The 27,901-nt window shown below is 45.5% G+C and overlaps 1 protein-coding gene and 1 long non-coding RNA gene across 2 annotated transcripts in view; one reads left to right on the top strand and one right to left on the bottom strand.

Moving 5' to 3' along the window:
- The first annotated feature begins 406 nt into the window (after positions 1 to 406).
- LOC138767303 (uncharacterized) lies at positions 407 to 23,103 on the top strand. Its single transcript, XR_011358785.1, has 3 exons — positions 407 to 670; positions 1,095 to 1,191; positions 21,991 to 23,103. It is a non-coding gene; the product is annotated as an uncharacterized lncRNA (long non-coding RNA).
- Positions 20,480 to 27,901, bottom strand: part of RIPK4 (receptor interacting serine/threonine kinase 4) — a 20,655-nt gene continuing 13,233 nt past the window's right edge. The window contains exons 6-8 of the mRNA XM_069944755.1: positions 26,638 to 26,744; positions 25,743 to 26,001; positions 20,480 to 25,023 (exon numbers count right to left, since the gene is read on the bottom strand). Coding sequence (XP_069800856.1) covers positions 24,092 to 25,023; positions 25,743 to 26,001; positions 26,638 to 26,744 — 1,298 coding nt within the window. The 3' untranslated portion in view covers positions 20,480 to 24,091. The remainder of the gene's footprint in view (positions 25,024 to 25,742; positions 26,002 to 26,637; positions 26,745 to 27,901) is intronic.

Here is a 27,901-nt window from a genome sequence, read left to right as displayed (position 1 = left end):
TGAAGGAAAGGAAGGAAGAATAGATGTAGAAGGATAAAGGAAGGAATTAGGGAGGAATGATGGATGTAGAGGCATGGTGGATGGAAGGATAGCTGTAGAGGCATAGCAGAAGAAAGGAGGAAGGAAGGATTTAGAAGCAAGGAAGCACATGAAAAGGAAGGAAGACTGGATGTGGAGTTAATAAGGAAGAAAGGAAGAATTAAAGGACAGCTCTGGCGGAAACTTTGTTTCCAACAATTAAAACACATTACAAAAATATATAACTGTGTGTTTAGAACACATAGAGAATTGCACAAGAAAGCTTTATTCATTATCGAGTTATTGACAGGTTTGTGACATGGAGCAACAACAGTAACCCACTAAAGCATGTGCTCAAAGTGCTTCCCATTGTGTGGAATTGTTAACGTTCTCTTCTCTCACTCTTGACACCGAGAGCAATACCGCAGAAGAAATGCTACCACGGGCCTCCTGTATCCATTGCTTGAGGTGCCCCACATCCTGGATCTTCACCATAGCCTTCAAATGGTCCAAAGATAGAAGTCCAAAGGAGTGAGATCGGGGACCTTGGGGGCCATCATCACACCTGCCGGAGGATCAGTCCCTGTGGCTCACGAGTTGGAGCCAGAAGAAAACGAAAAGCTGCTCCCTACATCCACACAGCCTGGGTTAGGTGTGTAGAGAAGGTGGTGGGCTTAGTAGTATTAGTAGTAGTGGTGGGCTTAGTAGTATGGGGGGCACAGCATGGGGGACGTTATTACCAGGGGCAAAGCAGTGGATACATTATTACTGTGAGGCATAGCATGGGGACACAGCACTGGGGCATTATAACTATATGGAGGCACAGCAGGGGGCAATATTAGTATAAGGGGCACATCAGGGGGCATTATTAGTAAATGAGGGCACAGCAGGAGGCATTACTACTATATGAAGGGCATAGCAGGGGATCCTACATACAGGGGGGCAATCCACATACCTACTCGCTTTACTGCACATAACACCAAACAGCGCAGTTACTACAGTTTGTGAGCCTATAGGAGAGAGAAAGGGAAGAAAGTTGCTAGAAATGTGCGGAGCCTAAGATGTTTGTCTTGCAGGGTCTGAAAAGTAGCTGGATGAAATCATCATGGTGGTCTGGGGCAGATGGAGAGGAAAAGAAAAAGTGACACCTTTAGATCAAAGAAGACGTCACCTGTGAGTCACTGAATGACGTTATTTTGTATTTTGTAGAACATTACTTGGTAAGGGTGCCCCGAGCTATTTTTTTTCCCAAGGGGTGCCCTGAGGTGGAAAAGGTTTTGAAGCACTGACTTATACATTGACTATTCCTGTAATCATGAGTCTGTTGGAAGAAACTGTCCATTAGTTTCAGAAGTAAATAATATGTATGAAAATACTGAATAAGAATACCAGATTAGCGGTGACATTTGCTGTATGGGACACCCAGAGCATGGCTAAAATTGTCATTTGGCACCAGGTTACAACCTGGACCAGTCCATGGGCAACCAGCTATATGGTAAATGGTGAATACATCCGAAATGCCAGAATTGGGACCCAGTCATCCATATGACCTCATCCATCCACCAGTTGATGTTTCTTGTTGCCTGGCAGCCTTCAGGATCCACCTACATATTTCCTTAATCGCTGGATTTTCCCCACTCTGTCAGTTCCTGCACCAAGGATGTTAATTATCAATTACGACCGTTCTTGGAATTTACAGGACAGGAATGTTCGCTGGGGTAAAACTGCTGATCATGAAAACAAATGCAACCATTGGTTCCATCTATAGCACCATGACATAATTCTGTGTAAATTGTTGCTGAAAGCCAAAAATACACAAGCCAAAAAGACATTTGGTAGTAGATTATAATGCAGTATCGTCCATTCAGCAATAATTTTCCCACACTTATAATTTGTTATCGGCAGCAAATAAAAACTGTGATAATGGTAAAAAATGTAGTCTGGCTGTATAGCCTGTCAATAAGCCATTACTGGAGAGCCATCTAGAAAGACCTATCATTGTAATATTTCCCCCTGGTATACTGGTAATACTGGTCATAGTGTACAGGAATTGGCCAGTAACAATATGGTGGTGATGGTTGTGGTGTGGCGGTAATATTTGCCCCTTGTATACTGTTATTATTGGTTATATTGGTATACAGGATTTGGTCAGTAACAATATGGCAGTAATATGTGTGGTGATAATATTTCCCTCCAATATACTGGTATTATTGGTAATATCAGTCTTGGTATACAGGATCTGGTCAGTAACAATATGGTGGTTATATGTATGGTGATAATATTTCCCCCTTGTATACTGGTATTATTTGTAATATCAGTCTTGGTATTCAGGATCTGGTCAGTAACAGTATGGCGGTAATATGTGTGGGGATATTTGCTCTTTATATATTGGTGTTATTAGTAGCTGTATGACCTTTGTATCTAAGTTTACCGTGTTATCATGCAAAGAAAATTGTCTCATAGCCCAATTATACTGGCTAATTATGGGTAAACACACAAAAACACAGAAAAATGCAACAGCTCACCGCAACAGCAAGATACAGACCCACCATAGACATGAAAATAATTAAAAGCAGCCCCCCCAACTGCCCAAAAAATTCCCACAAAAATAATGAGTCTCTTGGTTACTATTTGCAAACAGCGTAAACTGCCTCACCACGATAAGGTGGACTCATATCGAGGCAGACCCTACACTGTATGTACACTATGGCCTCTCCATGGCGTATAATACGCCTATGCTCTGGGCATGCAAGATCCGTCTAATACCTGCAAAATAATTGCATCACCTGGGTGAGACAGGTGGAGTGCATGACCAAATAGAGGCAGCCACTCCCCCAACTGGAAAACAGAAAAAAAAGGAAAAAATTGGTCAGCTCTCCTAGAACACTGTTCACACTAGGCAGGAGCACGTTGCCATGGCTGAAATTGCAAACACACAAAAACACAGAAAAATGCAACAGCTCACCGCAACAGCAAGATACAGGGGGGGCTGCTTTTAATTATTTTCATGTCTATGGTGGGTCTGTATCTTGCTGTTGCGGTGAGCTGTTGCATTTTTCTGTGTTTTTGTGTGTTTGCAATTTCAGCCATGGCAACGTGCTCCTGCCTAGTGTGAACAGTGTTCTAGGAGAGCTGACCAATTTTTTCCTTTTTTTTCTGTTTTCCAGTTGGGGGAGTGGCTGCCTCTATTTGGTCGTGCACTCCACCTGTCTCACCCAGGTGATGCAATTATTTTGCAGGTATTAGACGGACCTTGCATGCCCAGAGCATAGGCGTATTATACGCCATGGAGAGGCCATAGTGTACATACAGTGTAGGGTCTGCCTCGATATGAGTCCACCTTATCGTGGTGAGGCAGTTTACGCTGTTTGCAAATAGTAACCAAGAGACTCATTATTTTTGTGGGAATTTTTTGGGCAGTTGGGGGGGCTGCTTTTAATTATTTTCATGTCTATGGTGGGTCTGTATCTTGCTGTTGCGGTGAGCTGTTGCATTTTTCTGTGTTTTTGTGTGTTTGCAATTTCAGCCATGGCAACGTGCTCCTGCCTAGTGTGAACAGTGTTCTAGGAGAGCTGACCAATTTTTTCCTTAATTATGGGTAACAAGCGCTCCCAGGAAGCCTATTTAGCCAATGATTGGCCCATGTAAAAGTGCCAGAGTTCGACTGACAAGCGAGCAAACGCCTCATAGTCGGCTGATTTGATCTTTTGTGCGGCTGTAATAATCATTGCTGTCGGCCGCATATCTCTATATATTCCTGCCCTGCTGATTAGCAATGGTTTGCAGCCCCACACTACCCCATATTACGCCGTGTTAATGGAGCCTTATTAATGTTACCATAGATAAGTATGGTGGGCCCCAAGAATGATTTCCCCAGGTGGGCCCATAGCACTCCAGTCCGACACTGGTTACAATCGCAATTACAATCGTTCGGATACTCTACGAACGATTGTAGTAAAGAACAAAGAATGTGTACATATACTGAAAGATTTTCAAATAATTATGGAACAATTAATGACGATTTGGTTTCTTATGGATGAATCTGGGTTTGGTCAAGGCCAAAAGAATGTTACCTGTCTAAGTGTATTGTGCCAGCGGTAGTGTTTAGTGGAGCAGGATAATACTATGGGGGGGGGGGGGGGTTCTTAGGGGTCAACCTAACTCTAGAAATCTTAATGATTAAGCACCAAGACATTATGGACAATTGTGGCTTTGAGCTTTGTGCGAAAAATTTGGGTTTGGTCCTTTTTCTGTCCCTGCCCTAGCGCACAAGGCGAGGTCTATAAAGGTATGGAGGAAGAGTCTGATCTGGAAGAACCTGAGCCCTGACCACAACACCATCCAACACCTTTGGAATGAACTAAACTGGACATTGTGAGCCCGACCTTTTGCCAACATCAGTGTCCTTACCTCAAAAATGTCTTTTAGATGAATGGGCAAAAATTCCCACAAATACCTCTAAAATCTGAAGAAGAATGGAGTCTGTTATACCTGCCATCTCCATGTTACTGCATAAAGAAATAAAATGGGATGTGCTACTAGCTCCTTGGGCCTGATGTGGGGGTATATAGATACTTTTGTCTATAAATTGTATATGCTCTCTTTCTCAGGAGGGTTACATTAAGCACCATTATGTTATACCTTCCAGGTCATTCTCTAACGTCATCTATTCACCTGTCCAGAGCATCGTGGGAGGAATAAAAAAGATGTAGGATAGGTTGTGAAAGAACATTAGACGCAATATTACTCATCTCAGAAGAATGTCACACATATAATTATACATTTAGGATCCCAGCAAATGGTAAATGTAGATTGTGGCACTGACTTAGCGTGCCATCTATGTACAGCGTCACATCTGCACTATTTATATCCCTCACCTCAAATAGTTACATGAAGATCATATGAAAACTATCCAAGGACATTCTCTGACTATTACATAAACTGCAAGGACTGGGTCAGCACTACATGGGTACCTGGTACATGTGACACCAGCATGGCCTATGTCTATCCTATACCTGTGGCCAAACTTTATCAGAATCCACCATAGTAGGGAGAGGGGAATAAGCTGGTTGTACATATACATGGCCCAACTAAGGCATACCAAGTAAACAATCATATAGCATTTGTAATATGGGGGAGCAGCCTGAGAACATCAAAACTCTAGGGAATGGTTGCAACATGTGCCCAGTTTCCCTGCAGTTATTGTTATCATCGGACAGACCTCCATGACTCATGGCAGAAGCTACTCGCTACCATTTGTAGTGATCAGTGATTTCCCGCACCTATACAGGTCTGACCTTTGAGTTGGTATGAAGACTGGTATACGTGCTGGAAATGACCCGAATATAGTCTCATTGTACATTGGTATCCAGATTTTGACAGTGTGCCAATTTATCCATGCCTCAGAAGGCACAATTGTGGTGTGAACGCACCCTTAAACATTTACAGGATTTAATTTAGGATCTGTACAGGATAAGATGAGTTTGTGTCTTTCCAGGTTTCCTGTACTATTGAAAATCCTCTCACTGACCTCACAGGGTGAATGTACCTGCACAGAGATGGGGGACACAGTAATAGGCCTAGACCACACAACATCTTTTTGGGCTGCTTAACAGCTGTGTTTTTGAGCCCAAATAACATCCAATATTTGCGCTCAAAAAGACAACCGTCAAATGGCCCTGGAGTGGTGATTGCAGCTCCAGTTAGTTTTGGGTGTACTCCTGCTCTGAGAGGCTGTGCAAGTCTGCTGCTCCTGAGCTCCAAGCAGGCAAGATGTGCCCCTGGGCCTGCTCTCTCCTCCCCAGGGAGGGAGCGGGTTTCCAGGCCTGAGCGAGGAAGGCGAGGTCCTGGCTCCTGTTTCCCGTGGTAGGCCGCCGGGGAGCAGGAGAAGCCAGCAAGCGGCATGTACACCTGAGGATTTTGAGTCGTTCCACCAGGAGTCGCAGTAATACCATTCCTACTCTCCCCACTGAGGCTTTGGAAAACCGATGAAACCGAAAGGCTTCCAAAAAGGAAGAATCCACCTCAGGAAAGCAGAGTGCCACCAGCAGATAGCCAGGTACTTCTGAAAGAAAGCTGAGTACTCACAGGGGTGATGCCAACCTCGGTGAGGAAGGCTGGGGAGTGCAGAGGGCCTGGGAGTCTCTTTTCACCTATGGCTCCCGGGTCATGAGCCACCTCCGTGAGTATGAAGAAGCCAGCAAGTCTCTCAGACTCAGGAGGAACTGCACTACGCCTGAGCCAGGGCTAACCAGGCTACAGACGAAGTCTGAGATCCAGGCAGAGGTAAAGAGACTTGAAGTGGAAATTAAAGATTTGAAGGAGAGGAAAAAGATAATATGGGAGATGAGCGGTGGATTTAAAGAGAAACTGTTAAATGATGACTGTTTTAGGGAGATGGCTGATAACAGAGAGAGAAAGTTGATGGGGCTGCAACCTGAGAGCAAGGTGGACGATGATGATGATGACAATGACGATGATGAGATGGATGAAGACCAACAGCCAGACCCACCTGGCAGCCTGCAACAACACCAGCAGGCTCCGTACAGTGGGTCCCCTGCACAGCAACCAGTGGTGACACCTGCCGACTCAGGAGGACAGTGACAGCAGCGGCCAGGGAGGGGCACTGATGGCCCAGATCAAGATGATTGAGTTCCCAGTGTGTCCTCAGAACTTTGTGTTTGGAGATGAACTCCCAGAGGAGGCACCTGGGGGCAAAAAGAAGGCAAAGACCAAGACAAAGCAGCAAGAAGTGGTGAGTTTCATCTACACCCCTCTCCCTGAGATCCCTGAGCCGGACGCAGGGTCGGTTTATTGTGCAAGCCCAGTTAACCAGCCCAGCCCGTGTTCTGTAGTGGACTCGGTGCAAAGGTGCGGGGGGAATACAGATACAAAAAGGGCGCTAAACTCCAGCCTTGTTTGTAGTAGCGGGGATGGAGCAGGGAAGGCATGACAGTGAGGGCGGCCCAACGATGGGCAAAGGGGAAGAATTTTGGTGCTGTAGTTCGCTCCCCTGTGGGAGGGGGTGGTGGCTCAGTGCCAGAGGTAGTTGCGGTGGCTCCAGACGCTCCCAATAAGACGGGCCAAGAAAAAATAACAAACAGGGAAATCTTGTTTTGTATTGGTGCCGTTGATCCCACTGATCAGCGGCACTTGGACAATGCTAAAGACACTGCTGATGAGGCGAAGGGCACTAAAAAGAACAGAGTTGGGATGGCCTCTAGACCGGGCAAGCAGGCTGTCCGATCCCTTAAATGGCCAGCAGAGGTTGTCCAATCTCTAGTGCCCCGGGATGCTTAGGCAAAAAGGATAGCTACTAATTCAAGAGTAAGAGTAAAAGAATCATCATTTTCATCCTGTGCTGCATCTGCTACTGGTCCAGCCAGTGTGAATGAGGGAGGGGATGGGGGTGTGGGGTGTATGAATGATGAGGTGATGGAGTGTGAGGTGACCAGGGACAGTGTTATGGGGGGTGATGATGTTGTTATTGGGGGTGGGAATGATGTGATCAGGGACAATGTTATTGCAGGTGGTGGAAATGTTACTGGGGGTAATGTTATTGGGTGTGGTAATGTTGTTATTGGGGGTCATGGTGATGTTATGGGGGGATTGGGGAAGTTACTAGAGACAATGTTATTGGGGGAGGTGGTGATGGTAGTATAGGTGCAGGGACTGGTCCAGTTGCACCCCCAGCAGTGACGGCCCCTAGAGGAAGGAGAAGTTGATCTATCCTACTGGATAGAAAGGCATGGCCTTGCTGCCTTCCGAGAACAAAGAGGAGGGGGTCCCTTACAACAGCCGGGCAGGGTGGTTTCCATAGGAATGTGGTTCGTCTTCGGTGGAGGGGCAGTGATACATGTCCTTCAAGGACCAAGGTGGTTGAGCTCCTGCTGAGGATAAGCTTTAGGCTGGGTTCACACTACGTATATTTCAGTCAGTATTGTGGTCCTCATATTGCAACCAAAACCAGGAGTGGATTGAAAACACAGAAAGGCTCTGTTCATACAATGTTGAAATTGAGTGGATGGCCACCACATAACAGTAAATAACGGCCATTATTTCAATACAACAGCCGTTGTTTTAAAATACCAGCAAATATTTGCCATTAAATGACGGCCATCCACTCAATTTCGACATTGTGTGAACAGAGCCTTTCTGTGTTTTCAATCCACTCCTGGTTTTGGCTGCAATATGAGGACCACAATACTGACTGAAATATACGTAGTGTGAACCCAGCCTCAAGGCAACTGACATCTATGCTTTGATACATCCCTATGGTACACCCGAGTTCGACGTCAGTTTTGTTCGGTCGGAGGGGCTTGAGCTCTTCTAGTCCAACTATGAATTGATAAAGAATGAGCCCGGCTGGCGGGACTTTGACATGCAGGCATTGTGTCGCCAAAATGAAGTTGTGTGGATATCATGACATGGTTAGGGTGGCATGGTGAGGTCATTGCTATTCTACAAAAAATAGGGATAAGTTTGGCATCTGGTCAGGGGCCTAAACGTTTGTGGTACGTTCAGGAAATACGGTTACCCATATTCCATCTTTTGCCATCCTCGGAAGAGATTGTATCCAGATCTTCTACCAGGGTCAGCCGAAGCTCTGTCACAGGTGTCAAAGGAAGGTGAGACTTACTCCCCTCTGATCGGTCTTTCCAATCAGTTCCAAGCCCTCGACGACATCTCTTCCTCTTCTTTGGAGGGGGAGGGCAAAGCCTCCTGGGGGTGCCAAGTCTTTTTCTCCTGGGGAAGTTATGTTCTCAGGGGAGGGGACTGGCCCAGAGTCTGGGGACGAGAACAGTAATATTGTTAGGCCTGGTGATATGGACACTTCAGTATCACTAAAAGGGGTTAAGAGTTCTTCTGACGTGGAGTGTGAGGAGAGTAGGAAAGGGGGTGGGAAGAAGAAACCCATTGAACTCAATCACCCATTATGGCGGCACCATCTCCATTGACGCTGGCTTCCATTAATGTAGCCAGCATTAAATCAGATACGGCTATATTTGCGGCCTATGATTATTTTGCCCATATTAATGGGCAAATTTTCTTTTTGCAGGAGACCAGGTTAACAGACATTTTATCCATATTTAAAGCCAGGAGAGAGTGGAGGAATGGGCCCTCCTACTGGTCTCTTGCGGCCGAGCCGTATAGCGGGGTGGCGGTCCTTTTCTCCGCAGCAGTAGAATGCCGACAGGCTATTGAGTTAGAAATAGGGAGGTGCCTGATTCTAGATGTCCTCATGAAGGGACAGGAACTTCGCCTTATTAACATCTATGGTCCACAGTCCAAGTGGGATCGGAAGTGTCTCTTTATGAGGATCAAGCCCTATCTTTTTACAAGTCGGCAGGTGGTCTTTGGAGGGGACTTCAATGCTGTCACGAGGCCCCAGGATAGGGGAGGTTGCAGAGACAAGCTGACTTATGATAGCGTCGCCCTGAATAGTATAGCTAGTGAGACTCGCCTGGTGGATGTTCACATCCGGCATACACCAGGCCACGCGGGATTCACCTATCATAGGGGTAGTTGTAGGTCCAGGATAGACAGGTTTTATTGAAAGGATGAAGCTGTCTCTTCAGCGGTTTCCGTTGTTCAGGTGGAGTTCTCCGACCACTGTTTAATTTTGTTTTCTCGGAATGTTACAGAGACCCCCCCGGATGGGTAGAGGCTACTGGAAGGTCAATTCGTCTTGGAAGAAGCGGAAATAAGACAGTGCTTTGAGGATTTTCTTCAGAGCCAGGTACCATTCCTGGGCCTTTTTAGCAGTAAGTCAGAGTGGTGGGAGATGTTCAAAAAAAGGGTTGCGAGATTCTTCCGCCAGCTCTCAAGCCTGAGGATTCTGGGCAGGTATCGCTTGTACCAGGGCCTGAGGAACAAACTTCTTGTCTCGACTGGAGGTAGTAGTGTTGATATCTCCAGAGTGAAAGCCTTGCTAATGAAGTGCCAGTACGATAGACACGTATCTTTGGTTTTTGAGAGGGACTACGGGAAGTACCGCTCACCCGACCCTTACAGAAACTGCAAGATGTCAGTGAGTAGTAAAATGGTCTCAGGACTGATTGATAGTACAGGATCCCTGAAAAGGTCCAGATGAGGAATCCTGGAGGTCGTCAGATCCTTTCACCTCTTGGGAAGGCAGGATCTAGATCGAGATAGCTTTAGCTTTCTTGACTGAAACCGTCCCTGAACCAGGGGTAGACCCCTCTCTTGATGTTTTGACAGAGATGATCCAAGAGGAAGTCAGGGTGGCTATTGATAGTCTTGCCCTCAACAAGTCACCCAGGCCAGATGGCTTAACATCTGAGTTCTATAAGACCTTTAAGGACACTTTGGTACCCAGTGGCGGATTATAATGTGAGCGGTTTGGGCGGCCGCATGGGGCCCGAGGCTCCGGGGGGCCCATGCCACGCCGCCCACATTAATATCCGCCACTGACTCTCTTGTACTGTCCCCCGGCTGATGCGTGGCTGCCGGGGTTGTCCCGTCCTATCCCCGGCAGCGCGCGCATCAGAGAGCTTCCCGTGCGCCTGTGGCTGTGACTTCCGGCGCACGGGGAGCTCTCTGATGCGTGCACTGCTGGGGATAGGACGGGACTACCCCGGCAGCCGGGGACAGACCAGGAGGCGAGAGGCTCGACGGGGGAACGGATGGCAGGTGAGTTGTGTTTTGTTTTTTGTTTTGTTTTTTTGTGTTATCTGCTGACTGCTGTGCACAGAGGGGGAAGAGGGGGACCATCTATAAGGGGGGGAAGGGTGGACCATCTATAAGGGGGGAAGAGGGAAGAGGGGGACCATCTATAAGGAGGGAAGAGGGGGACCATCTATAAGGAGGGAAGAGGGGGACCATCTATAAGGGGGGAAGAAGGGGACCATCTGTAAGGGGGGAAGAGGGGGACCATCTATAAGGGGGGAAGAGGGGGACCATCTATAAGGGGGGAAGAGGGGGCTATCTATAGGGGGGAGGGGGACCATCTATAAGGGGGGAAGAGGGGGACCATCTATAAGGAGGGAAGAGGGGGACCATCTATAAGGGGGTAAGAGGGGGACCATCTATAAGGGGGGAAAAGGGGGACCATCTCCTATAGGATTAGCACCCTCCTCTCCTGACATCCTCTGTGCTGCTGTGACCTCCCCTATAAGATCAGCACCCTCCTCTCCTGACATCTTCTGTGCTGCTGGGACCTCTCCTATAGGATTAGCACCCTCCTCTCCTGACATCCTCTGTGCTGCTGTTACCTCCCCTATAAGATCAGCACCATCCTCTCCTGACATCCTCTGTGCTGCTGGGAAGCTGTGACCTCCCCTATAAGATCAGCCCCCTCCTCTCCTGACATCCTCTGTGCAGCACATCATGTTTATTTGGGCCAGCACCAGCAGGGAGGGGAGGCAGGCAGTGTTTATTGGGGACAGCAAGGGAGGGGAGGTAGGCAGTGTTTATTGGGGACAGCATGGGGGGGGCAGTAGTGGATTATAATGTGGGCGGATTGACCGGGGGGGGGGGCAGGTTGGGTGGACAGCCCAGGGCCCAGGGTACATTTAATCCGCCACTGTTGGTACCCCTCTTGACTGAGGTATTTAATGAGTGTCTCTCCTTGGGCACTCTGCCAAGGTCAATGAGGAGGTCAGCCCTGATCATCTTGTCAAAGGGTAAAGACCCGTCCCGCATTGAGAATTGGCGTCCCATATCGCTTCTCAATGTGGACAGAAAGATTCTGGCAAAAGTACTGTTTAATCGGCTGGTGAAGTTTGCGCCCCAGCTCCTTTCGGGGGCCCAGCATTGCTCTGTTCCTGGCCACAGTACCTTTAGTGTGGGAGGCTGTGGTAAAGGGTAGGGCAGGTCTCTGGAAGGGGTACTTGCTGTCCTTGGATCAGGCAAAAGCATTAACCACGAGTGCCTCTGGTCTGTTCTTCTGAGATATGGCCTGCCGGGGGGGGGGGGGGGGGTTGTTCATTGGCTTAAGACCTTGTATGCAGGGGCAGAGAGTTTTCCACTGGTGAACGGTTGGATTGGCCACTCTTTTGAGGTTGGGTCTGGTGTCCATCAGGGTTGCCCTTTGAGCCCACTGTTGTACATGTTTGCAATTGATCCATTCCTTAGTAGGATTGTGGACCGTTGGCAGGGGTGAAAATGCACCCGGCGGTGTCGGATTCAACACTGATGGTGGTAGTGTACGCCGATGATGTCACTATATTTGTCTCCTCGCAAGAGGAGGTGCAGTGTGTGATGTCAGAGGTGGAGTGCTACTCGGAGGCATCTGGGTCCAAGATAAACCAGGATAAGTGTGAGAGTATCTGGCTGGGAGGTGGAGATCCTGGATTTGATCTCCCGGACACCCTTCCAGAGCCCCAGGAGTTTGCAAAAGTGCTCAGCATCGAATTCGGCCAAGGGGATTACCCCAAACAAAACTGGGACAGCAGGCTTAAGACTGCCGCTCAGAAGGTGGATCAGTGGAAGTGTCTTTGACCCTCAGGGAAAGGGTTAACTTGATCAAAACATTCTTACTCCCTTTGCCGGTATATCTGGGCAGTGTTTGCATTTTGCCCGAACCGCTCTGGACTCGAGTCTCGAATCGGCCTTACTTTCAGGAATGGGAGACATGAGGGCAAGTGAAGGATCTCCGCACACCACACGGGCATCTTCCGGCTTATGCTACCCTGGTTCTGAAGGTCATTCGTCGGTGGGGTTTGGGGATGTGGAAGATTAGTACTCTGTCGAGGAAATTCCTTGACAATAGGGTCCTGTCATCGCATTTTCAAAAACCGCTAGTGCTCAAGGATTGCCCAAGTCGGGATCTGGAGGTTGGTTTGGGCCTATTGAATTCCATCAGGATCCCCTTGAAGTTTTGGGACTTAGCTTGGCGCTGCTTCCATGGGAAACTGTAAGTGAGGGACAATCTGAAGTGCAGGAGCTCTGAGGATCGGGGATGTCCCCGGGAGGAGTGTGGAGGCATGCTGGAAAGCATGGAGCATTTTCTGCTTCATTGTTCCTTTTAATACAGAGGTGTACTACAAGGAGGGCGCCTCCATTGGGTGGCCCAGGTTGTCCCCCCTTTCTTATGTGGAATGGCCCTATGGAGCATTCAGAAACCTTGGTGGCTGGCACCGGAGCACTTTATTCCTAGTCAGCATAGTGGTCAGGTACCACACATGGAGTGCACGTCGACGCAGAGTAAAATCCTCCCTGTGGATGAGGTGGTTAGGGGCACACTCGGTGACCTGGTAAAGGTGCGCTCTCTGGAGTACGAGAGGCTGGGGGCTGGTAGGGCCTCTTGTCTTTGGAGGGGCTCTACCTTTAAGGTGCCTTAGCCTGCGTCTCCTCTCCTGGTGGTGGTAGGCTGATGCTGGCACATTAGTCTTTTGTTTTGTGCTGTAGTTGTATTGAAACATAGGACTTGCAGGCGCTGAACTTGGGCTTTCGGGCTGTGTGTGGGGCTGAGAAGCCCCACTATGGTTTACTGTGTATGTTTGTGTATATTGTTAGTATGTTTATTTGTGTATATAGTTTGCATATTTTTGTGTTGGGGTTTAGTGTTAGGTTGGGTGGTGGGTTATAGGGGGGGAGGGGGTTTTGGGGGTCTTTGGTATAAACAGAAAATCCTGGGCTGGTTCATGGACATCTGATATCATGTACTGGGGGCATGGGATGCGGGACCAGCTCAGCGCCCAAAAAATTTTTTATAAAAATGTTTTGTTGTTTGGTGTAGGGATCTGTGTATATTCATGTATGTATTTATTTGTGTATTTATTTAATTTTTGTGGAACGCAACCGGACTAGGGGTTTAGTGTAGAGTATAGTTATGTTAGTTATTGTTAGTTAAGTTTTGATAGTGTTATTATTGTTGTGTTTTTGGGAAAATCCAGTTTGCACGTGTGGGGCATAATCCAGCGGTGTGTTTGGTTCGGTGTGTTTGAGTGTGAGGCTGGACCAGTCAATACGTGTATAACCTATAACACAGGATAAGTAATATAATGCATGTACACAGTGACTGCGCTTTTATGTAGATTAATTCTCTATTTATATACCCTTTATCTAAAAGAATTGCACATTTAATTGTAATGTTATTTTTTGGTCAGGGCTCTGGGATGAGTAAGACAATCCTGGATGGTTGTACCTGGTAATTAGTTAATATAGAGGGTTGTTGGCGTCTGTACACACACAGCTCCGGGCAGGAGTCACATTGCAGATATGTAAATAATTACAGCTTAGAGGAGCGGCTGCAGCAATGTAAACATTCTATGATCGCTTACTCATCACGAACCCCGGCCTGTGACGTCACGGTGAATGTCAAATAGTTGTGACTTTGCAGTAAAGAGCTTACATAACTAAGAACAAGGGGGCCCATATGCATGCATAGAAATAAACGGGGACACTAAGCTGATAGCTGTACACCCAGCCTGGCTCTTACTAATCTATGTACTATAGAGGCAGATCAAGCCTGTTATGTACCCAGATGCTACATACTAGGATTGATGGATTTCAACATGAATGATATTTTATGTTTTTGGGGAGATAAGCCACCACCAGAAAAGATTGACAGCAGTTTTTTTGTTTTTTTTTCATCTCAAAATACATATGTGCTTGCCAAGAAGTGTTCATGTGTATATGAGGGTCAGTAGGTCCTGACTATATACTTCTCATTATGGCATTATGAAGGTCCATATGGTTTCTTTGCTTTGGAGCTCTCTTACTCTCTATGCACTACATTGGTGGGGGTCTCTGCCAACTGTTTGGACCACCAACAGTCATACCAAGGGTATGCATTCTACAGAGATAACCATGCTGATACTAATGGTCCCCTGAAGTATGAGCAACATAGGGGGGCCCTTATCATATATGTACCACAATGTCTTATAGATATATATGTATGAGGTGCACAGTGTAGTGTAAGAATATGTGCTGTCCTAGGGGGTTGTGGGGTTGGGTGTTCGCCCCAACCCCAGGAGATGCCCCATGCTCATATAATAAGCCATTCATCACCATTATAGGGAAATGAGTGGGAGGAGAGCTCCTGATGTAATGGCCGCCTCTTGCTGAGCTGCAGCCTCAGGGAAGGGAAGGTGCAGGGTTCTGTTTCTATTCTGGAATTCTGCTTAGTGATGGATAGGCTTGCCCTATGATGTATTGTATGTTAAAGGGATATTTCCATAGATGTCTGATCAGTGGGAGATCTCAACCCTCTGAGAACAGCGCTCTTCTAATACCTGTTCTGAAAGCAAAGGCAGCCAGTGGTGGTCACATTAGAATACTAGATGGAGAGGATGCTGCACACATGGGCTTATGTAAGTCTAAAGTTAACTAAAGCAGCTCCTAAAAAACTGCACCATACACAGTACCATCCATAATGTACCTCCTAATAATAATAACAGTGGGCTGTCTGTGAATTATAAGGATGTGCGCCGGGTCATCCAGGATTAGTGACGTGTTCCTTAATCATTATCCCGGGTGGAGATACTTCAGGCAGGGAATTCCCCATTAGGAAATTTACTGTCCAGTGACCATGCCGGGAAAAACTGCAAACAAGTCAAAGGTTTCCTTCCCTCCTGTACTTTATCCCCCTGGAATCACGTCACTTATAAGTAACCTCACCAACAGCTACAGTGAAGTTCCTTTAACCTGGTCTCTAATAACCCAATGTTGTTTCAACAACCAAAGGGAGGACAAACAGGGAATATGCCCTGGGGCAAAGATTTGGAAGCTTTGGTCCTCCGGATGCTGCAAAACTACAATTCCCATCATGCCTGGACAGCCAAAGCTTTAGCTGAAGGTTCCCCATTTCTGATTTGGAGCCTCCACCCACTTAGGTTCTTCTAACAATATGATAGTGGAGGTCTTTCCTTCCATAGATTTTGGCCATGGGTCAGTTTTACCCTGCAGTCTACCCACCTGGCTTGGTCTTCACTAAAAGTTTCAAAAGGTTGCTCTGGGTTCAGCCAGGGCCGTTTCTATGACTGGGTGGGCTGGGTCACCGCACGAGGCACTGACAGCTAGGGGCCCGACATCACCCGGTCACCCGGACTAAGTCATCGGCATCCCCTGCAGCGCCCGGCCACCAGTACTCACGGCATCAGCAAGCCCTCGCGGCAGTCCCCCCTCGCGGTACAGTGGACCCCGGACCCTCTCCTCAGCACCGCCCCACAGATCTCACCTCAGACATCAGCCACTCTCTTCTGCAGAGGGATCCTCCAGCAGACGCAGTGATAATGTCATTGCTCCTGCTGGGGGATCCCTCAGGCGATTGACAGGCTGGAGAGTAGAGAAGAAGACAGAAAAGAGGAAGGCTGGCTCCATGCCTGCAGGATTAGGGGAGTATAATGTTTTTTTTATGTGTTGGGGCACAGCACTATGGGGAAATGCAGGGGGACATTGTTACTATGGGAGCAATACAGAGGGACATTCTTACTGTAGGGGCAATGCAGAGGGACATTATTACTAAGGGGCACACCACGGGCAGCATTATAACTATGGGGGCACAGCAAAAGACATTATTACTATATGAGGCACAGCAGGGTCATCATTACTATATGGGGCACAGTAGAGGGCATTATTACTATATAGGGCACAGCAGGGAAAGCATTATAACTATATGGGGCACAGCAGGGGATCCTACATACAGGGGGCAACCCACATACCTACTGACTTTAGTGCACCAAACAGCAGAATTACTATAGTTTGGGAGCCTATGGTGGGAAAAGGGAAGTAAGTTGCTGGAAGTGTGGAGTCTAAGATGTTTGTCTGGCAGGTTCTGAAGAGACAAATTGTAGCTGCAAGAAATCATCATGGTGGTCTGGGACAGATAGAGAGGAAAAAAGAACATCTCAGATCAACGAATACGTCAACTGTGAGTCACTGAATGAGGTTTTTGTATTCAGTAGAACATTATTTGTCAGGGGTGCAACACTGCTCTATGCCTATCCTAGTAACCCAAATCTTGATAAAAGCCCCCTTCCTTCCCCAGGGCTGAAATGAGTGGGTTGGGGTGCTTTTATGAAGATTCGCCCTGTTGCCGAAAAGACCTAGAAACTGCCCTAGGTTCAACAATAGCGCCAACATGGGGGGGGGGGATGTAAAGGGTATGAAATATTAGGGAGAGTCTTGATTAACTTTTTGTTCAGCTGTAGCAGTGACATAAAGAAAACAAGTACAATGCAAGAAGCCATTGACAGCTTTATTAATGCTCATTGTGCAGCCCTTTAAAATGCAGAAGAACATTGTGAAGAAATTGTGACTGTTCTTGGACAAACCCTCTTTTTCTTGGGTGGTTACAATCTGCTGCCTGCTCTGACTTGCAGCTCAGCAGGTGTTGCTGACTAAACCCATAGCAAACTCTCCCACAGCTGTAATAACCAGGGATATGCCAAGTTCTCCGTCCTGCTGTGATTTACAAGCCATGTATCTATGCATATCAAGGCCATGGGCGGGGAAGGTCACATTAACATATCGCCTCCTCTCCTGCCAATTTTGGTGCGGCAGGAAGTGGCTTTGCCGAATCATGGAGAAACGAGTGGCTGTCATAAGGCAGCTGCTCTCATTTTATACCTATAACAAAGTATAGCAAGTAACTTGAGTATCATGGGTATACTGGGTTTTAGTATAGGGTCCTCTGGTGACCTCTAAGAAACACAGACCCTAAAGGTGTCATTTTGTGGACCCCCCCCCCCCCCACAATTTTGTTTTCTCCGATTAATGATTGCAAACAAGCGCTTTTGCAATTTACCTGAAATCATTCACCATAATACACAGAATGATAGTCACCAGCTATGATCGCAATTACAATCATTTGTATACAGACAATTTTGATAACGAACAAACGAATGACGTGCACATACATCGCAAGATTTGCAAGCAATTAACAATGATTTTATGATCAGGTCAAAAGATGCGATCAACAATATACAAACCAATTTTAATTAGCTGTTTGATCGCTGCCTGCAAAGACATGGAAAGATTACTGCTTAAAGTGAACCTGTCGTTATAACTTTCAAAATCTAAATCAACAGTAGATGTGATATAAAGCAAGTCTGCAATTTACAGTAATTTTTTTTTTAGTTATCATGGAGAACATGGCACTTCCTGTTTTCAGCTTTGTTTTACAGCGTGATGAAAAAAAAATAACTTGCTTAATATCATATCTACTGTAGATTTTGAAGGTTATAACGATATTGACACTTTAAATTTGAACAATATAACATTTTTTGCACTATAATCTTTCTGTGTAATAGGGCCCTAACTCTCTTCCTTCCAGCCACCGGCCTCCGGATACACAGTAATGTTTGGCACAGCCGAGTGATCCCATGTTCTCTATGGGAAGAGCTGTCTCTCTGGCTGTGGCTTTACTCTCAGTATAATACGGCTATAATACAGATTGGGTAGTGATTTTCCATTATGCTTGACCCCCATTTCTACCAGCATCATCTGTCACTGGTTGGTAAGTTGCGCTGGGCACTCCGCTGAGAGTAGTGGTAGATGGTAGTACCGGGTAGGATCCCGGGTAGCTGCCTGCCAGATGTTAGGTCACGGTTATGGCACGAGGGGATGCAGCTAAGCAGCAGGAACCTGACCGAGCGGAGACTAGGCATGCGATTTTTTCGTTGTCCTTAGTCAGGGCACCAATAATTACACCAATGCCAAGGTTCAGAAACAACGGTAGTTGTGTATTTATTATAACGATGGTAACTAGTAGCAACAGTCTCTCCGGATGCAACCGGGTAGAAGGCAGACTTGGATAAGGCAGAGCAATGGGTGATGCTGCAATAGGCTGTGATGATAGCGTGCTGAGTGATGGGAGTAGTAGTGAGACTGAAGTTGAGATGCTGGGCGGAATGAAACTGAGATGAATACTTGCTGTTGATGATTAGAGAAGATGATGAGAGGAATGACTGAAGAACAGCACCCAGATCTTGTGGTTAGGATGAGAATCTTGAGGACTTGAGAATAGAACACAGCCAGGAACAATTCTGGTGAAGCTGGAGCAGCAGAGCACACGTACCTCTCTCCTGACAGGGGAGAGAGGACACACACACAACCTGTCCCCCTGAAGGTGGAAGACAAGACTGAGGCAGAGAGGAAGTCACATGGTATCCTCAGCCAAAGCTTGATGGCCATTGGAGTTACCATGGAAGCAGGGGCAGTCACGTGACATCCAGCCATTGCATCATGACACCATTAGGACATATAGGACCAAATATACATGAGAAGTACCATACTTTAACACTGGGGGGCCAAATAATACCCTTAGGCACTGATAACTGAACATGCATGCAAGAAATGAATGGAATAGCAGACCTGAATACTGAGAGAGGTGACACGATACACACAGTTTGCAGTGGACCATAGCTTTCCAGAACAGAACTGGCTATAATAAAGGTGCAGAGATAAAGTGACAAATAAATACTCTGTTCTGGGACACTGCAAAATCAGGCCTCATACACCTGCAGTAACTCTGGGTGTGCTAACAAGGCACTTGTCACGGTGAATAGGAATGGTATTGCCCACCCCGAATACACTGACACATGCTTTTGAGGTAGAACAGATGTAGGTGTAGGTGCTAAGTAACCACAGAGTCCAGTGCGAAACCAAGTGAACAGCTTTATTAAAGATTTTAGTACATTTTCTTGAACTCGGCAAAAAGGTACAGTGGCAAAAATAGTACTCTTTCACATGGTGGACAACACAGATCACTTGTGTTGGGTCCTGTGATATATAGGTATATAGTAGACTTGGACATATAGAATAGACTATACTTTACTTTAGGCTGGACTCGACTTGAAAGAAAGTCTAGGGGGCTACCAAGGGGACCTTGCCTACGAAGTAGCAGAACTCTGGCAAGGTGACTGGACTTAAGAATACTTTATAGAAAATACCCGTACTCTCGGTTTGGAGAATATCACAGAATGACAGTTCTGGTAACACAGGCCTTGGGCTTGCACAACCGGATGTAGCCAGCCATTCGAGGTTTCCTGAGATGATCAAGTGAACATCAATTGAGTATTTTGGCTGTAACTGCACTTTGCTACTCTGCAGACCAACCTTTGGTTACTTGAACGTCTTGACTTAGAAGGAATAGTTGCACCAGACATAGAAAAGGTTTATCCCTTTAGCGGTAGTTACTCCACCTTTGGCTTTAGTACTGCATAATAGACTTGTAGTACATTAGAAGAAGACTGGATCTGTCAGAGTCCCTGTCAGGGGACCTGGCCTCCAGGCCAGGCCCTGGATTAAACTTCAGCAGGGGCAGGCTTGTATACACACTCACTCTACAATAAAACTAGATTTGATCTCCCACCTAAGAACCTTCAGGGGGCTTTATAAGAGAGGACGTGACTAATGTCCCATTGATTTATCAAACATGGTGTAAAGTGAAACTGGCTCAGTTGCCCCTAGCAACTAATCAGATTCCACCCTTCATTTTTCAAAGAGCCTGTGAGGAATGAAAGGTGAAATCTGATTGGTTGCAGAGGGGCAACTGAGCCAGTTTCACTTTACACCATGTTTGATAAATCTCCCTCAAGGTACCTAGTGACAGGTGTGCTAACAACAGCAGTGGCACAGCCACTCTGGGACACTACGCACCTTATACAGACATCCGAATCCGTCGGAAGTGGCGAGTTATGGCCGGCCATAGTATAAGGTGCATGGGGAACTTTACTGGTTTCATAGACAACGAATGGCATTGGACCTCTCTGCTCAATACACATCACTATCCTGTAGACAACAGATAAGTGTTAATTGGGCAACAGCTTCAGAGCGGTGGTTTTATGAGGCCATATTATGTGGTGCTTAGGGCCAGAATGGAGTCGGCCCAACTGCCTGTATATTCGAGGATTCATTACTTTGTCTTCAAACCTCCCCCCGATTTCCCCTCTATGGGGGGATATTTATTAAGCCTTGTAGAAGGGAACATAGGAGTAATTGCCCCAAGGCAACGTATCAGACTCCAGCTTTCATTTTTAAAAAAGCCACAAAATCTCAAAAGTTGAACCTGATTGGTTGCTACGGTAACCACTTTACTTTTTGCACAAGACAACAAAGAACTGCTGTGTTGCTCATGGCAACCAAATAACGCTCTCTATATCTTACTCTGATAACTTGCCATATTAGATTGGCTGCCTTTATTGTAACCAATAATATTGGCGATGCAGAAAAAAAATGGTAAGGAGGGGGTGTTTACTATTCAGGGATCTGGGAAAACTGGGTGTTGTGAACTCTAATGGTGGTCATATTGTCATTCCGAATCTACAATAGATCATTTACTAGTATGGTTTTTATTATTTAGGGCAGTGATGTGTACTTTCCCTCAGTCACCCCTTGTTATCAGCCCCGCTTCTATAAATACACTTCACCTTGGTCTGCAGACATGGCCTTTGCTCAGACCAACAGGGAAACAAGAGCCAGTGTGGGCACACGTGAGGAGGTAGCGCCGGCGTGCAGTAACTTGCGAAAGAATCAGACTTCCAGCATCTAAATGAGCAATAGCCGACAAGCAGCTACACCTCCCTGTATAAATATCTCCAGAATAGCTCTCCGCTCTGTGAGCCTCCACACAGGAGTTATTGCTGCGCGCTAAGATTGCCTGCGGACATTGGGAGTTCACGTGGCAAGCCATGGCAACATATAGTGCAAATACAAAGCAGTAAGGAAAAACCTATAGAAAACAACTGCAATCTTTGTATGGCTATGCCCTATAGCTAACTCTCCAACCCACCCTACATCCATGATTTTTCATATGCTGTTTAGATTCCATTGTGCTTTCAGTACTAAAGCTATATGGGGGGCAACTGCTTCCAGGTCTGTGACTCAAAGAGCCCACTTTCCAATATGTGGAACCCAGTACTATAAACAACACATGGTAGTTGAGGACTTTGCATTAGCACCCAAGTTGGTTGGGGTTGGTGACTTTATGCTAAAATTATTTACTTAATTATATTACAAACTTATATCACCTACATATATGTGTTTCTGCTGTACCCCTTACAGAGAATGGAGGTCTCCACTTGCCATGCTGTCCTTCCCGACCCTGTGATCGGTTATCCTGTCCATGAGGATATGGCCATGCATAAAGGACTATGTGATCTTGGCATCCTCTACATGTTATACAAGGAGGTCTCGGGTATGCCAGAACAGGAGTTGCTCTACCTCTGAGGTGTCCTTCATAAGACAACATGCAAAACCATTTGGCCACCATGACATTTTTTCTATAGGTTGCCATCCAGCTGCCTATTAATGCAGCAACCAGAGATCTACAGCTGTAGATTTGTCATTTCAGAGCATGAGAATGTTGGTGACAACCCTGGTGGTAGCCTTATGTTGTCCATATTGGTTGTCACCCCTCTACCTCCAACTATAAAACTAGACATGGTAGACACTAGATCCATGGTAGTAAAATAGTTTATTTGTAAAAATGACTATAATACAATGCAGAAAAGATGAAAAAATATCAATAAGTGTACTAAAACATACACAACTTATTCAGTCAACAATATGGTTCTGTCACAGAAAGAGTTACAAACGGGTTACATGCCAAAAAAATGGGTTATAAATGATATACACAGTATATTCATAGCGTCTGTGTATTAAAAATACAGTCCTATATACAAAGGTAGTAGAAAAATAAAAATAATGTATGAGGTGCAAGGAAATTAAGTCTTCTATGGATGTGCAATAGCAAGCAGACACGTGTTCTCCCAATGTAATGGATGAGACAAAAGTCTAGGTGAGGTCTAAATCTATAATTTAGAATAAGGGTGTTACCTGGGCACAGCTGAGCGAGCATTGGCATCATTTAACTATTGCAGCCCTGGGAAAGCTAAACGGCAGGGGTGTAACTACTAGAGACAGGCATAGTAGCTATCAAAGGGCCCAATGGTGAAGGGGGAACCCACTTCTCAGTGGAGAGGCCATATGGCACTAAGGGCGTGCCCAATTTGTCAATGCCAGAGCATCTTTTCTGGGATATAGAGCAACAGTACTATTGAAAAGATGACTGCAATACCATCCTCAGGATTGAGATAAGCCGCACTCATACACAGGACGCAAGTAACATAGATCAGTTATAGTGGTACGTGACTTTTGACCCTAAGGCTGCATTCACACGTTTTGTGTTCTGTCCGTGAAACACTGACGATGAATGCCTGTCCTGGACTGTTTCCCCGCACGGCATGATGTATCAATATCATGCTGCGCAGGGAAACAGTCCAGGACAGGCATATACTGTCCATGTTTCACGGACAGAACATGGAATGTGTAAATGCAGCTTAAGAACCTAATCTCACATCCCATATTCTACGGACGTTACAGACAGGGAAGCCCTGTAGTGGAGTCTTTCCCTGGCAATATACATCAATATCATGCCGGGTAAAGTCTCCATTACAGGGCTTCCCTGTCCTTAGTGTCCATAAAATACGGAACACGAGAATAAGCCCTAAGGCTGACCATACACATAAGACAGTGGTCGGCTATATCGCCAACTATATCTCCGGATGCAAATGAATGCCCCCCAAATGAGATCAGGTAGTTGATATACAACAAAGCCCAATCCTTATTACCCACAGGACATATAGTCAATGTGTTAAACCAGCATTTATCTATTGTGTATGGCCAGTCATTACTTATTTTGACTTAATTGAAAGAAAATTTTGGTCATTGACCATACAATTGAGCACATCTGTCCATATACACTATAGAACTTGTTGGGGGAACACTGACCACAACAAAGAAGTCCAGGTAATAACAATCCAGTTATAACTGAAAAATGCAGAAATGTTTAAAAATAAAAAGCAAAATCCACCCTACAAACAGGACATCATAATAATCAAAACACATAATGATTACATGAATGATCGCCATTGCCGATAGTTTTCTCTTTCATTAGAATGTCCTTGTAGTCAATGTCGCATTTTCAGGTAGCAACGTGGATATTTTTTCTTCTAACTCCATATGTGCCAACCATAACCACACAAGATAATCGAGATTGTCTTGGGTCATTTTTTCTTTGAATTAAAAATACTTGAAAGTTGCCGGAGAAATGATCATCTTGTTATGAAATCTGTGGGATGTTCCTCAACCCAACAACCTCAAGTCATACATTTTCCACAAATAGTATGGATTCCTCACAACTTAGGACTGGTCTTGCATCCATCAATAGCTTAACAGCAGAATAATGTCTGTAATGGCCAGCCAGGTCTAGGGCGGTATATCCCTCTACAGTAGTAGCATTAATATTGGCACCATGGTGGATGAGGAGCCGAGCTGTGCTGGTGTGACCTGTCTCGGCAGCGATGTGTAGAGGTGTCTTCAGCTGCATATTTGGTATGTTCACGTCACAACCAAGTTCCACCAGAATTCGAGCCACTCGGTAATGTCCTCGTTGTGCTGCTAGATGTAATGGGGTCCTTCCATCGGACGTCTGGCAGTTAAGATTGGCCTTACATTGCTTGGCAAGAAGCTTTACAATATTTAGGTGACCCTGCCAAGCAGCATAGTGTAAGGACACCCAGTTTTCCAGTCCTTGGACATTAATGTCCGCACCTCGTCGGAGGAAAAGCCTTACTATACTTTCTTGACCATGTTGGCATGCAACATGAAGAGGTGTTCGGCCTTTAACGTCAACCTCACACAAAGAGGCATTTTTCTCCAACAGTAGCCGAGTTATAACCTCATCTCCATTTTGAGCAGCAAAGTGAAGGGCTGTGAAGTAATCCTCATCCTTGGCATTGATGTTTATCTTTTTCAAAAGGAGTAGTTCTGCAATGCCTTTGTGTTTCTTTTCAGCAGCAATGTGGAGTGGGGTGGAACCCTTCAAGTTGGTCATGTTGGGGCTGGCATTGTAGAGAAGAAGCATCTTGGCACACTCCTCCTGTCCAGCCTCTGCTGCCAAGTGAAGAAGGCTGGACCTCCCTTCCAACACCAAGTCAACATCTTGAGGCTGGAGAATCTTCAGGAGCTTGGCATTGTCTCCAGTCATAATGGCATCAATTAGCTTCTTTTTCTGGATCTCAGTGGTACTAAGGTCTGCAATTAGAAGAGAAGGAGAAAAAGATACTAATCAATGGTTAATTTCTACTGTGTAAGTGCTGCAAGACAATAAGACACCTGCAGCCAGGTTTCAGAGAAATAAAACTTACTGATGTCTCAAAAGAAATGCTGTGATCAGCTCACCAGAGGATGAGAACAATGTGGAAAAATTGCTAAAGAATGAGGTCACCCTGATCACCAACTGATCTCTGCAGGTCCCCCTTTTCTAAACCATGCGATTCCTCCTCAGAAGATATATAATATAATAAAATATATTATAATCCACCATTTAAATAAACAGGTGGCCATATCAAACATCGTTGAGACAGACTTTTTTTTTCCAGAAACTGTTTGCTCTAGCCATAGATGCCCATATACTTTCAATAGCTGTCGGTTTAAGTTCACTCGTTCTCCCCACAGAGATGAATGTTCTTGTGATGGCTTGCCTCCCTTAAAACCAAAGCCCAACATGGCCAACACTTCTCTTTACCAAAACCATCTGCCAAGAGGAATCAGGAGGCCTCCATATACATTAGTTGGTTAGGTGGTCCCATCAAAAATGGCAAATTCAGCCTACTTTTCTATAATGTATATATTAATAGTAGGGGAACATATGGAAGAAGGGGTTGTCCATACTGGAGCCCAACGGTCAACTTTTTTAAAATGGCAGAAATACTAATTGGATCTTATTATATCCTATTTAATATTTAACCTACCTTCTACTGAGCCATCTTTTTCGAAGGACAAGTTGAGGGAGCCTCTAGACGAAAAGGCGGAGTCAATAGAAGAGATTCCGGAGAGGCGCTTGTCGCTCTGCGCCAGCTCCGGCTCAGACGCACTATGACACAAGCTTTCAGGACCTTCTATAGTTTGTGAGATTCCAGAATCCAGCTGGGAGAGAAGTTCAGAGAGACTGTAGTCTTTATCATACGCTGGATAGCCTTTGGGTGCTGACTGGTTGGCCAAATCCTTTGACTGAAAACAGAGTAAAATATAATAATTAATATTTACTTTACTATACTGCAAAAGCAATAAAGGCTGTTTACACAGCAACATATCATTTTGTATCTCTAGGACTGACTATGAAAGCAAAGGTAGACCCTCCAATTAAACTTAACCAGAGCATAGACTTTTAAAAGGGTTATCCAGTGCTACAAAAACATGGCCACTTTCTTCCAGAGACAGCCCCATTCTTGTCTCCAGCTTGGGCGGGATTTTGCTGCTCAGTTCCATTGAAGTGAATGGAGCTTAATTGCAAACCGCACCTGAACTGGAGACAAGAGTCATGCTGTCTCTGAAAGAAAGTGGCCATGTTTTTGTAGCACTGGATAACCCCTTTAAGGCCACTAGACTTCAAAAAAAAATTTGGCATGTCACAAAGTTTTTAATCTGTAGGGGTCTAGGTGACAAGCATTTGGTAAGGTCTTCATGCACAACACAGACTTAACCTTGAGCTAGACCTTACATTTTAGTGATCGGTGGACTAACACTTTAAGTAATGTTTCGAAAAGCTCTACCTATCTCGGATGTATTTCTTAGAACAATCTCATTAAAAATGCCATGGCTTGGGGCTACTAACATTATAGATCATACAACTGCATAATCCCATACCTGCTCTTTGGTGTCTGCAGTTGCTTGGGCCATTGATTCTTGACCAGTCATTGAAATGGCCTCATCTTCATGTTTTGTACACAACAACTCAGTCTCTGAGGTAATTTCTAGTGAGAATAAAAGAAGAAAAGAAGAAAAGATGAAAAGATGTCAGGGTGTATGCTGACAGTATGACATGATGGAGAATGAGATGTAAAGAATCCTAACCTAAGTATGAATGGACATTGGCATCAGACAATATGACTACCACCCTGAAAGGCTATTTACAAGTTTGCAACCTAAACTTAAAAATAAAGCAACCCTAATGCCCCTAAAGCTCTAATTCCCATCCATGTGTCTCCACGTTTACAGAACAGACATTTCTGCAGTGTAATCTAGTAAAGTTATCTATAGAAAATAAGTAGATGGCCAGACTACATTTGGATTCCTTGTAGTCTGTAACCATGGAGACACCTAGGATTTGTATATGCAAAATGGGAGGAGTTGATCCTTTTTCATTTTAGATACAATGGAACAATAACTAAAAGGTTACAGAACTATAAATACCCTTTAAGCAGCCAAAGTGAACACAACCTTTTTAGCCTGACTGATCTCAAGGCTTTCAGAACGTGTGTATTAAACCTTAAACTATTGCAACATGGACATTCCTGATACACAAGAGGTGCACTGTCAGGACTTGTCGTTGTGGATCGGCCACATTCCTGACTGTGAGAATCAGGCACAGAAGTTCAGCCCTGTGATTGAGGAAAAAACTGCTAAACCAACAACAATGCTGCAACCGCATCCAGCTATATTTATACAGAATAAACTTTTATTCAACTCTGCAGGTCAACATGAGGAAGATTTGCTTCCTCCTAGATTCCTGCTAGGTATTTACTTATTATAAAGAAATCAAAATACACAGGGTGTGTTGTCAAGGTCATTGAAATTATCTAATTAGTGCCCTGTAAGGACCTCCTTTCTCAATGACATCATCTGAAAGGTAACTTCAATAGTGGGCAGACAACTTCTCTTCCTCCATTTACCCCCATTTTCAATGCCTACCAGAGACAAAGCCGCAGCCAGAGAGCTCTGGCGGGTTTTCTCTCCACAAGGATGAAAGGACCAGATGATGGAACTCAACATGCCCGATCCTGGCATCATCTGTTAGGAAAGAGTCAGGAGGCTCCTATACAGTTCAAATGGTTGGCCATTCTTGCTGAAACCAGTGCATTAGGTCAACTATTCTCTGATGTGTATTAGGCTCATGAATGAACAGACCTGG

This window comes from Dendropsophus ebraccatus, chromosome 11 (assembly GCF_027789765.1).
Source record: "Dendropsophus ebraccatus isolate aDenEbr1 chromosome 11, aDenEbr1.pat, whole genome shotgun sequence".
Taxonomy (NCBI): Eukaryota; Metazoa; Chordata; class Amphibia; order Anura; family Hylidae; genus Dendropsophus; species Dendropsophus ebraccatus.
Note: the sequence above shows the minus strand (reverse complement) of the source record. Positions and strands in the feature narration are given on the sequence as shown.